The sequence below is a fragment of the Gastrolobium bilobum genome, unplaced genomic scaffold, assembly GCF_033153095.1.
Source record: "Gastrolobium bilobum isolate Gb01-03AN ecotype WA unplaced genomic scaffold, APGP_CSIRO_Gbil_v1 utg1738, whole genome shotgun sequence".
Taxonomy (NCBI): Eukaryota; Viridiplantae; Streptophyta; class Magnoliopsida; order Fabales; family Fabaceae; genus Gastrolobium; species Gastrolobium bilobum.
This window is the reverse complement of record NW_026898452.1, coordinates 170,748-184,046: the sequence shown is the minus strand read 5'-3', so window position 1 is coordinate 184,046 and position 13,299 is coordinate 170,748. Positions and strand designations below refer to the sequence as shown.

At 35.5% G+C, this 13,299-nt stretch overlaps 1 protein-coding gene across 1 annotated transcript; it reads left to right on the top strand.

The window, feature by feature from the left end:
• The first annotated feature begins 2,429 nt into the window (after nucleotides 1-2,429).
• On the top strand, nucleotides 2,430-3,260 carry LOC133316446 (uncharacterized). Its single transcript, XM_061518193.1, has 2 exons — nucleotides 2,430-2,711; nucleotides 2,859-3,260. The coding sequence occupies exons 1-2, from the start codon at nucleotides 2,430-2,432 to the stop codon at nucleotides 3,258-3,260; spliced, it is 684 nt and encodes a 227-aa protein (XP_061374177.1).
• The last annotated feature ends 10,039 nt before the right edge of the window (nucleotides 3,261-13,299 follow it).

Genomic DNA, 13,299 nt, shown 5'->3' with positions numbered 1-13,299 from the left:
GTCACTTTTCGACAAAAAGTATTCCGACAAAAAAATAATTTTGTGACAAAATTTTCGTCATTTGCAACATAGAAATTTTGACAAAATTTTGAGAAGGAACCAAGTCAAAACGAGTCAGATCGAATGTGACCCACTTCAAAAACCAAGTCAGGTCAGATCCGACCCGGTTCTGAACTAGTTCAAATAAATTCAAACCAAGTCAGACCTGACTTGGATCAAATTAAAGCGGGTCGGGTCAAAATACTTAACTTATAAAAACCAAGTTGGGTCGAGTCGGGACAAAAACCTGACCCGACCTGACCCATGCACAGCACTACCGGCGGGTCAACTCGCCAAAACATGGTGGGTTGGGTTGAGGTTTTCAACCCACCAACCCACTTTAACTCGCCTCGCCTAGAAGTGGGTCAAAATGGGTTCAACCCGTTGGGTTATATATTTTTTTTTTTACAATTAGGTAGTATTTTATTTGTCATTAGATTTTTGTGATATCCAATTTTTTTTTTATCTTAATACTTCTTATAAAAGATAAAAAATGAGTTCCTAAAGAATGTTTGACAAATATTAGTAGACATTTAATATTGAGGCTGAAAAAAATTAAGAGAAGTGCGAAATAAGATAAAATAATATTAGAAAAATTCATAAAATATAATTTTATTTTAAATTTTAATTAATTTTTTTTAATTGGCAGGTTGGTGGGTTGACCCGCCAATCCACCATAAAACGGAGTGGGTTCAATTTTCCAACCCATATTCAACCATGGCCCGCCCTGCCCGCCCCGTTTTTGGCGGGTTGGTGGCAGGTCGGGGCGGGTCAACCCAAATTGCCACCCCTTTATAAGTATGAGTGGTGAAGTCACATATTAATTAAGAATGAACTAAATAAAATGTATTATGGACTTGACATAGAGGTCCATATTTTAGAAGGCTCAAAAAAGACTAACAGCTAAGAGAGAATTAAGGAAAGATTCTTTAATTATACTAATCCTATTATGACAGCAATAGATCATAAAATTGGACCCCCAATATTCGTAAGAGGCCCAGAATTCCACTACAGACAAGTAACTCCTCTATAAATAAAGGGTTAAGCCAATAAGAAACACACATTCTAAACCCTCTCTCTCTTAGCTGTCATTGTGCATACACCTCATCCTTTGGCTATGCCGTCAGTATTATTGTGCATAGTGATCTGCCTAACTTCAAAGGTGTCTCTTTCATAAATAACTGAGAGAGGGCATATAGATCTTACAGAAATATTACCAATATCTGATTGGACATATCTGTCACAAAGACATAACAAAATGATATAAATGGAACTCAAGGGATGGAGCTCAGTTGGCAACACAGGCTGAGTAGAGTGGGGAGCTAACTTGAGTTCGATTCTCACCAAACACATCTTTGAGGAGGGATGATGAACTTTAATTGTGACTAAGCTCTTACTCGAGATTAGTCTTATAGTCGACTTAAATAATTGAAGCTTGTAGAGATATCCGAGGCAACTCGCAAAAAAGAGGTAATTAAAGTTGGTGTATAAATTTTTTTTATATAAATCGAAGGACACATTAACCTAATACCTTAAAATTTCAATTTGAAATTTAATATCATTCTAACTTATTATAAGGTATCTTTACTCATTAATATGTGGATAATAACTTCAGCTTACTTTGAGTTCCCTTTGCCGCGTAACAATTATTAATTTATTATGTCAATAATAAAATTCAATAAAAAAAAGACTATTATATACTATTTGGGAAACATTTCTTATATAACAAGGAGCGTGGGATATGGAACATATTAGATCCAAGTTCCGCTATGATTTTATGATATTCATTTTCACGAGAATTATAATAACTCACACTATCAAATTTTGTAAGGCAAAAAAATTAAAATAATGTAATTAATTAAAATAATTACGCATTTAATGTTGTTTTGTTAAAAATTACATATTTGTTGCACAATGAGACGCCCTCTTTGGGCGTCACATGTGACGCCCAAAGAGGGCGTCTCATGTGCAACTTATATATACCTCACTTTCCTTTTTTCACTCCTTACTCATTTACCTCTCTAACCTCTCTCCAACCTCTCTCTAACCGCGGTTCGTAGCGAAGCTCTGCTAACGTAGGTAAGGTCATAATACCTCATATGTATACATTTAAATTACAGTGCTAGTTAGTAATACATGTTAGGATTGATTGTATATTAGAGACTTGGAACATTAGGATAGTCACTTAGAAATTTTGTGTCATGCTATGAATGTTGTAATGATATAGTAATATTATTATTACGTAGTTATTATTATTACCGATTTTTAATTATGTATTAGGGTTTAGCATATTAATTAGTGATTTATAAATAGTGTTAGAGACTTTGTAAATTTCGTATGTATGATGTTATTAATGCGGGAGTGCATAACTTTGTAGTTAGTTGAGGATAATGGCTGAGTCATCATCTTCTTCGGGATCTGATTCAGATGTAGAGCCCACCGATCCCAGCATGTGGATCATACCTGGACCGTACAAATGGGAGGTCCTTCGTCAGAGGACGCAGAAAGGTCATATTTCACAGCGAGTGTGGAATACTGAGCATGTAAGAAAGATTAAGACTAGGCATGGGAAGCCACAAGGGGGCCCACCTACCGGTGCTATTCCACAGGTTGTGGAAGAGTACCTTAGACAGGCGGGTTTCATACATGTTGCCAGGATGCAACATATCCAGGTATGTTATTTATGTCGTTTTGTATTTATGTAATTATTTAATTAGTGATAACTGCGTAATTTATCACAGATAGATACATTTTTAATTAGTGCTCTGGTCGAGAGGTGGAGACCAGAGACACATACCTTTCACATGACCCAATGTGAGATGACGATCACCTTACAAGATGTGGCAGACATCTTGGGCTTGCCGACCGACGGTACTGTCGTCATCGGATCGACCTCTGAGGATTGGCACGCTGCTTGTGCTGCTGTTTTCGGACATGTTCCAGAGCCCGGTGAGTTCCATCATTCTGGCGACCTCCGCATCTCATTCTTGGATCGACATTATACCCGGTGGACTGATCATGAAGGGAATCATGCTGCCGAGATCTACTTCACAAAAGCCCACATTGCCCGGATGTTGGGGACTTGGTTGCTGGCAGACAAGTCTGGAGGTAGCAATTTTGGTTGCCGGCTTGTCCCATTGCTAGGGTTATTTTCCACAGCAGATATTATGCTTCTATGCCGATCAGATATCAAACATATGTTTGACATCGTAGTCACATGAGCACGAATATTAACGAGAAAATAATCTCATGCTTCCAAAGTTTCGCCTTCTACGATGGCAAATGCGATCGGTAAACATTCATTATTACCATCTTGGGTTGTGGCCACCAACAATTTCCCTTTGTACTTTCCATATAAATGTGTTCCATCAATTTGGATGACGGGTTTGGCAAATTTGAACGCCTCACAACACTGTCTAAACGTCCAAAAAATGCGATGAAAAACCTTTTTTCAAGAAACTAAGCTCTGCTCGGCATAAAGATCATTAGTTTGTATATGATAAAATGAACCTGGAGAAAAGCGAAGCATGTATTCGCACCACCTTGGTAAAAAAGCATACGATTCCTCCCAATCACCGTACAGAATTGCCATCGCTTTCTACTTCGCATACCACGCCTTTCTGTAGGAAACTTGAAAGCCATATTTAGCAGTTATCCTTTCTTGCACCAAAGAGATTGACACAGATGGTTCAAACTTTATCATCCCTGCATTAAAGAGGATATCAGTGCCTCGATAACATCGAACGAATTTAATTACACATTTGTGTTCAATCACACATCTAAAATACAAAAAGGTACCTATCACGAGATCTGCAATAACGTCCGCATCGAGCTGTCTATGACCCTGGGAAATGTGCTCATTCACACATTCGTGTTTTCCACCCCATCTCGTTATTTTCAATTTTCACGAAACACCGGTTTGATCGCCCTTACACGCTACGGACAAACTTAATCATACGCACAACATTTCATGGACAACTTTGCAGGCGTGCTCTCAATTACAATGGCTTCTTGATGCTCCCTAATAAGGTTGTGCTTAAGTGCCATTTGGACATCTTTTTTTGTCGCAAATTCTTGATTGACAAATAACATGTCACCCAGTTGCCACGGACCTTGTATTGAAGCCGATCCAGACACCGAACCATCAGTACATGATTCTTGTTCGCTCTGATAACTCCAATCAATGTAAGAATAATGCGGAATTCCTTCCCAAAAAGGAATAACATCTGTGTCACCTGCAATTGCGGATTATAATTTTTTAATACGAACTTACTAATTCAGGTATTAAATGAGTTATTTATTCACACAGTATACAAATGGGAACAATTACCTTCTTGTGGATTACCAAAACGGAGCAGACGCAACGTCATTCAACTGTGGCATTTGCGCGACGACTGGTTGATGGAATATTGGAATTTCAGACGCACCCATCTCACGAGATTCATCTCCTTCTGAAGCACTAGCATCCTCCGCCAGAAGATGTTCTTCCATTGCCATATTTTCATCATCATCATCGTCATCTTCGTCGTGCATTTCCCAAGTCGGATCATTTTCATCTCCCTCAGAAAAGATACCAACTGGAGACGCATGAGCGGCAGGAGAAGCTGGAAGACGGGGAGAATTTAAATAAACTGACCTCACCGGTATGGGAGCATTCTCTGTTGCAACGATGTCGACATACAACTCTAGAAAATCTGTCCTTGACTGGTTGCAAAATTCTTCCATTGTCATCTCCAAGTCTTCATCGTCAAGCACTTTCAAACTAATGTATTTATCACCTTGCCACACCCTTGTCGTGATCTCAGTGATACATTGGTTGTCTTTAAGACTTAACTTCTGCCGAATTCTCTGATGCTGTTCGCCAATGGTTGTGTTGCGTTGGATACGTGTCGGCCTTTTTTCACCTTCGAATATGACACCTCGTCGACCTTCTACCTTCCTACCATTGTAATATAACACAACACGAACAGAATCAGGATTTGAGCTCATTTTTAAATAGAATTACAACTACAATTCAAATACTAAATTAAAGATAAAGGAATGTTGGTGGAGAAGAGAGATATGAAGAGTGAGAGAAGAGGTGTGAATTGAATGGAGGGGGTGAGGAAATATATAGAGCACACATGTGACGCTAGTTTTGGGCATCACATGTGACGCCCCATTGGGGCGTCTCTCCCATGGATAAGACGCCCCAATGGGGCGTCACATGTGATGCCCAAAACTGGCGTCACATTGTGCAGTAGATGTGTAATTTTTTACGAAACAACATTAAATGCGTAATTATTTAATTTAAATACATTATTTTAAGTTTTTTGCCAATTTTGTAAACAATGGATTATGTAAACATTTGAATGAATTTCAGACAAGCTAATCATGAGATGAATAAGAGAATTATGAACTTGACCTAAACTTGATTTTGATGTCATAATGTGTAAGTTTAGAGAAATTTACGAGTTTAATATGATGTCAATAAAGTTTAATTGTGTTTAGAAATTAAGTTAGTAAGTGAAGAAAATTATGAGAACAAGTAGTAATTTTTAAAGAAATTAGTGAAAGTCAACTTTCATATTTTAAATTACTTAGACTTAGCTTAAGTGTCTTCTGTAAGGCCTCAATATGATAATCGGATTGTTAACTCACATATGGTCGTAAAAGCGCATCAAACTAAATTATAGTAGCGGAAGACTTACAAATTTTTCTAATTACGCTATGTAATTTTGTGAGATGATTTCCCCCCTTTTTATCATTCCCTATTGTTTATTATTATTTGTACAACATTTCTAAATTACAATCCAAATGACCATAATCAATGACCAATGACTATTCGTATATGATAATTTATATCATTCCGTATAGAGTCTAACAGACAGCATAACGACTATAATTCAGATTAATCCAAGGATAAAATCAATTAATCCTGTCATGTGAAATACATAAAAGTCTAACCTATACACATGTCCTTAATATGGCTCCGTGCCATTTCAAATATTGACTACTGAATTAACAACATACACCCACATATACATAATCATGTAATGGATACATCACTGTATATAGGCTACACACGCCTCTCAAAATGATTATCAACTATATAAATGCATGATCATATACGTCATTAAAATACAAAACATGTCTATACAGTCATCCAAAATAACTATATGTCCTCTACTGTTGAATCCTCTATCCTCACTACTTTGGTCCCTTGCCCTGTTAGGACTCTCCTGCTGCTGATGTACCTATAATTTAAATTATAGCCCCGCAACGGGGTGAGAAATGAATCCCAATAAACTCTAGATTTATTGAGAAATCTCCACCCATGAGTTCGCTTTCGACATGAAATGTCATATATGAAGCATATAATACAACATGTAATCTTGTCAATGTATTACAACTAAATTAATACGGAAGCATTTGTACTTCCCAAATGATAATATTATGGAAGCATTTGTACTTCCAACTTGATAACTTTGTAATATACAATTCAATCACATCATTAATAACTTGTCTATATGAATGCACATATACTAAATATCTCACTATCAATCATACATGCATATGAACGATCATCCATACTGGACTATGGTGGAAGAACAATGAAAGAGAAAATTTCTAAACCAAGAGTTTACTTGTAAAAGCTCAAATTCAATGCTTACTTGAATCTCAAGAATTTAGTCCAATGCTTCTAAAACTTGTTCTTCAACCTATTGTATCATCTAAATTATTATTAATACCAATTCATGCCACCACACAAGTCATAGACAATATCTTCCTATTTTCAAGATTTATGCATATTGACACATCTTAACATAACTACAAGTTAACATAAGTTTCTACATTAACAATCTACATGACATATACTTAAATTTACATGCTAAGTGAAATCAAACACTTATATGAATTTAATTCCACTTCTAGGTCAATTAACCACGTAGTGGCCGAATTGCACCCTATGGAAACACTAAGAATTTAACTTGTTTTCGTATACCCATAGCTTAGTTAATACTTTGTTTGATCACCAGGTAATCTTATTTAAACTTTTACTCAACTTTTCATCCAAACCCTAAACATAGATAAAGCCTACACACAAGACCTAATTAGGGTTTTCCAACTTTTTCTTTTGATTCTAATAACATCTAATGATTATTAAGCATGCTAGAATGACCTAATTAATCAAGAAGGCTGAACTATACATAAACAAGGACGATGTGACTTTCATGAATTTTATACTATTTCATTATACTAACCCACTTAAACACTTAGTAATCATCTCCAATTAGCATCTAAAACATACAAAACAATCTCCAATTACATTGCCCTTCAAATAGCCGATTTGACCATAATTGTTTTCAATGAAATCTCTTTCAATTTTTCCATCACTTGAACCTTTATCTACACATATAATGACTTTTATTTCTCTTTGACATTTTATCAACACTTAATCTACCTTTTACACACATAAAAGCCGAGGCATATAGGATATTTTTAGGTCATCCAAACTTTGATTTTCCATAAACTAATATACAATCTTCCAACAACAACCATCAATGGACACAACCTCATCAATTTAACCTCAAACTAAGTCATATAAACATGACAAAGATGAGTCCAAGTCAGCCCCAAAATCATCTCGACCTAACTTGAAATTCATGAAATTAATCAAGGAAAGATAGTATAATCACCTTAACACACTTTTTTAAGGACTAATTCATCATTTTCTCATCAAAAGGACTTGAAACACATCAAATTCCCTATGAAGACAGCCTATGTAGCGCATGGAGAAGGAGAGAAAAACTCCATATACAAAGCTCCTCAATGACTAGGTTTTGATCATAAAGTCACAAGGATTAATTTCTCTAAAGAAATTCTTGATTTTAATGGCTAAAAGAGCAAGTTCTAAGCTTCCTTGTGTAACCATGAAGCCACGGTTTTGATAAGATAAGGAGGACGATGAAAGGCTGGTCGTGAGGCTTTTGAAAGAGAAAAGACCGACTTGGTGTGATAAAAATGACCTAAGTTAATAGTTTAAACTTTATTGACTTTCTTCAAGTTTTTAAACCAATAGAATTAGTTCACTTAACACTCACTCCTCCTCACATAAAAGTAGGCGTTGGACAAGGGGTGTTTAGAGAATGAAAACAAAGAAAAGTAACCATATATGATAAGGTAAATAAGCTAAGTAACATCTTTTACTTAGTTTGACTTTCTACATTTACTAGTTTTCTTATTGGTTGATAATTAATGGAACTTTGACTCATTTTTAATAATTAATCTAATCATCATTAGACTTATCTAAGGTCATTTTTAACCCACTAAATTCATTAAAGAATTTTATTATAATATCCAATTCAAATTTAGACCTAATTTTATTTATTTACAAAATAGTCCCTAAACTACCACCTAATTACACTTTGACTCCTATACTTTACTAATATTTCCCTTTGATTCCTATTTGATTTGTTTGGCATGAATTGTATCCTTGTATATCTAGTCATCTTAATTTCATTGATCATTAGTTGATATAACTTGTCATTATTTCCATGAACATTCATTACTTTATTCCTTATAAACATGTCTTCATCTCATGAACTCCTGACTTGACAATTTGGTTTGTTATATCTTCATTCTCCTTCAAGCCCGTCGAACAGCCTTCCAAGTGCAGAAAACCTATACGTCCATTGGAAAGGAAAGCAGGCTTGGTTCATCCAATTTTAATCACCAAAACAACTAACTTCTTTCATAAAAAATGTTGCTTGACACCTCATGAGTAAAACCCTAGAGTTTATTCACCTTGAGAGGCCTTTTTTCGTTAGATTTTCCCCTCCATTCCCTAAAAGGTACTGTTCATGGATGAAACAAGAATGATATTTTTTTATAGTTCAAGGCTTGGAGAAGGATGGCTTGATGGTTTTGGAGTCATCCAAGGTAAAAAACTTAAGTTTAAACGGTTGGTTCTTTAAATTTGAATTCAGGTTTTTCTTGAATATTTGGTTGAAATTTCATGCTTGGATAATCATGGTTTATGATGTGTTTTGGGGTTGGTTGTTGATCCTTGATGGTTGAACTTATAAATACTTTAATTGGTTAGTCATTTAAAGCATTAAAACTTGATGAATGGCTTAGGTTTCCATTCAGCCATCCTGGGGAAAACATGTTAGAGTGTGTTTAAATGTTGTTTCAATGATGTTTATGATGTTGGTGTTAAATGGACTAGTTGGTAGCCATTGGAAAGTATTGAATATTGATGAAACCATCTTTGTGTGCATTTTCAAAAATCTGATCATGTTTCAATCAGGTCCAACATTTTATAAATTCTGTTTATGGGGTTATAGACTTCCAAATGGGACAAACTTTATACCATTTTGAATTTTTAGATGTCTACTTTCTACCATGAAAAATTTAGGTCGTTTGGACAAGATTTAAATTTTATATGAATTTTCCATCAAAGACAGTTTTTCTGAAATTATTGGCAACCAGTTTCAAGAATTTGATGACCATGTTGGTTGGAAGTATATTGAACCCTGTTTGATGCTTGGAAGTTATTCTCAGTGTCATTCTCAGTTAATATAAGATGAGAAAGCTTTGTTTTTAGCTTGGTTCATGATAGATTTCATAAATGTGATTATTCTTTGATAATTGGGTTAGTTGGTCATGACTTGATTGTGGTAGAATTGGCATGTAATGTGATTAGAATTGATGTGTAATGAAGGGAATATGTGGAAAACAACCTAGCATGAATTTCAAAATTATGGTGAAGCTTTAAATTAAAGTATTGAACTTTGGCATATTTTGCTTTTGAGCTTTGTAATGAAGTGAATATGTTCCATCGTATTCACTATTTTGCTTTTGAGCAATTTCTAAGATTAGTTTCTTTATAGATGTAATATTTATTACATTTGAAATATTTTTAATTAAAAAAATTCATATATTTAGCCACATTCTAGAATGTGGTTAAAAAAATTCAGACATAATTAGTCACATTTTTTATTATGGCAAACTATACAGTTTAACCATATTCATAAAGTGATTAAATTAACAATAATTGGAGCTAAAAAAAGGCTACCACACTCAATCAAAATGTGACAAAATGAATAAAATAATGTTAAATTATTGCAACACAACTTTTAACCACATTTAATCAAAATGTGGTAGAGTTTGTTAGCCACATTTTTATCAATGTTTGCCACAATTTTAAATGTGGCTAAATAGCTCTTTTTTTTGTAGTGGATGTAGTTCCCTTCTTTTGCACACTCATAGCATGCTTTGGAATTATTATTGGAAGAGTCATTAGCCTTTTTGGACTTGGGAACGCCACTATGTTTTCTAATTTAATTTATCTTGTTAAAGAACATGTTGAATCTTTTAACAAAAGAGCTATTTCATCATCCTCACTTGAGTTGGTATCGGGTGCGTCTCTTTCTTTGTCCTTGGAGAAAAAAGCTTTGAGTGGTAGGCTTTTTCTATTTCGTTCTGTTTGGTCACGGTCAATTGTTCTCTTTCCCTCAAGCTTATGTTCGTGCAGTATACCAAACATAATAGCAATAGACAGTAAATAAATCTTTGACATCATATTTAGTCGTAGACTTAGCATATCATTCCTTTGTTCCGCATCGTAAGATCTTGTTAACAAGAACTTCATCAGAATAAATTATGTTTGAAGCATCTAAAGATGTAACAATATGTATAAACCTCTTTTGTATGTCAAATATAAATTTAACCTCTTGCATCTCAAAGATCTCAAACTCTATAGTTCATGTATTTTGCTTGGATTTGTGAGTCATAAAAGAGCATATTAAATACATATTTCCTAATTATATTGATTCTTTCTTTGTCAATAATATTTCTCACCTATTGGTTTTGTTTATACAGGTAAAGGAGTGAAAATTACAAATTATAAAAAGCCTGTTGACGCGACTCTACACGGATGTATCACAGTACAATGGACAGAAACATGGTGCGGACCGGCACCAAACTGGCGCAAACCTGCGCCCGTTTACGAACTCTACACCGGAGCATTGCAAGTGGCGCCAACTGGCGCCACATTGAAGCAACTTGGCGCCACACATTGAAGCAACTTGGCGCCACTTCCATGCTACCTGGCGCCACATTTTCTTGAAAAATTAAAGAGAGGCAGTAGCATGGCGCCACTTGGCGCCAAAATGGAGCCAAGTGGCGCCAAAATGAAGCAACGTAGCGCCAACTTTTGGAGAGAAAAAAGTGTCAGGGGCTTGGCGCCACTTTGCGGAAAATGAGTACCTTGTTTCCTGAAGGGTATTTTTGGAAGAAGAAAAAGAGAATTATAAATAGGATCCTTATGACAGAATTAGGGATCCAAACCTATTCTATTGAAGTGAGACGACGGTGGTGCTCCGAGAGGATTCTGCAGATCAAGTTCTTCTTCATCTTCTCTTTTAATTTTATGTTTTTATTGAATATTGGATTTTTAGCCATGATTATGGTTGGCTAGTTTTTTTTATTGTAGTTAGGGTCACAAACCCTATGTGAACCCTTGTTACGATGGATTGATTTACTTTTACTCGTTTATATAAATTGTCTTTATCTCTATCCTGTGCGTATTTATATTCTCTTTATCAGAATTGATCAATCTGATAGTTGAGGATAGTTTGAGGGTTAGAACCCTAGATAGGAATATTGGGGTTTTCATCCTGAAAGGGGGTAGGATAACGGTTCATATGCATGCTAGGAATATATGTGTATTGAATTGCGGATGCCTAAATTATTGAGTTCATTGCTTAATACCATGAGGAACATTGCAAAGAATTGGGGTTCCAATTGGGTTTAAAGGGTTAACCTTGTAAGTAACTGAGGGTTAACTATTAATATTTTTTAGATAATAATTTATCCGAGTAATTTTATAAATGAATATTGTAAATCAATCTAGAGTAAGGAGTGGGGATTATATTGTGAGTGTATCCTAGCTACAATGCTTTTCTCATTTTTACAAATCAATTCATTCTTATTCTTATTTTTATTCTTCAATATAAAAATAAAAAACAAGTCTTTACTTTTAATTTTACTCAAATCGACATTATTTGTCACAAACAAACCCTTTTGAACTCTTCCATTCTTGAAAGGAATATTAATTGATAAACGATCACAATCCCTGTGGAGACGAACTTTACTTACTATTATATTACTTGTGCGATCGGTATACTTGCCGGGAAGCATCAAGTTTTTGGCGCCGTTGCCGGGGATTGGCGTATCTTTTATCAATTAATTTTGATTTTTAAGATTGGATTTTTATTTTATTTTTATTTTTGATTTCTCTGTGATTCTTGAACAGTTCCCTTTTCTAAGTTGTATGCGAGGTAAAGAGCCGGAATTTTCACTTGACTTGGAGATTACAAAAACAGAAAAGAGAAACAGAAAACTTGCTTGGAAGAAGCTTGCATTCAACGAGTTGGGAATTTTGTCTGAAAAAGCACACAAGATGGCAGGGAATAATGAAGCGGACAATCCACTCATGGACACCATTCTGACGCCACTATTTAACAGGCCCAATTCAAGTATTGACCATCCTGAAGTTGGCAACAATAATTGGGAGCTCAAGTCTGATAATATTCGACTGGTGGAGAGAGCTCAGTTTGGTGGAGAGGATGATGAAGACCCTCATAGATTCATAAACAGATTCCTGATGATCTGTGACTCGACTAAACATCCTCAAGTGTCCAATGATGCAGACTGGCTGAGACTGTTTCCTTTTTCTCTTAAAGGAAAAGCTTTGAATTGGTTGGAGAGGCAGCCTGCGAGAAGTATTCCCTCATGGGAGAATTGATCAAACAAGTTCTTTGCAGAGTTCTTCTCGATGGAAGGATACAATCAAATGGTGAATGATATCACCAATTTCACTCAAGCTGAGGGTGAAACTATGTCTGCAGCCTGGAACTGGTTCAAAGATCTAATGAAGAGGTGTCCTCATTACCCCATGACCAATGGTGATCAGGTCTGGATCTTCTTCAACGGTTGTAAACCGGAAATCTGGATGGTTCTGAATGGTGCAGCGGGTGGCACGATCAAATCCCTAAGAGAAAATGAGACTCTTGAGTTGATCGAGAGGATGGTGGCCAATGAAATTGAAGTGTTGTCAACAAAGCCTAGGAGAGGTATCCTTCAACTGAATGCTAATGATGCGATGCTAGCTGAAAACAAATTATTTTCTCAGCAGATAGCAAACTTGACCTCAAGGCTTGACAAGATGTAGCTTGCTGGTGTTCAGACTAAAGTTGCTGCCATTGTGTGTGA

Excerpts from the sequence above, each read along its gene's own strand:
- LOC133316446 (XM_061518193.1), top strand. The coding sequence starts at position 2,430 with ATGGCTGAGTCATCATCTTCTTCGGGATCTGATTCAGATGTAGAGCCC. Across the intron at positions 2,712-2,858 it reads CCAGGATGCAACATATCCAG|ATGACGATCACCTTACAAGA; the intron begins GTATGTTATTTA and ends ACCCAATGTGAG.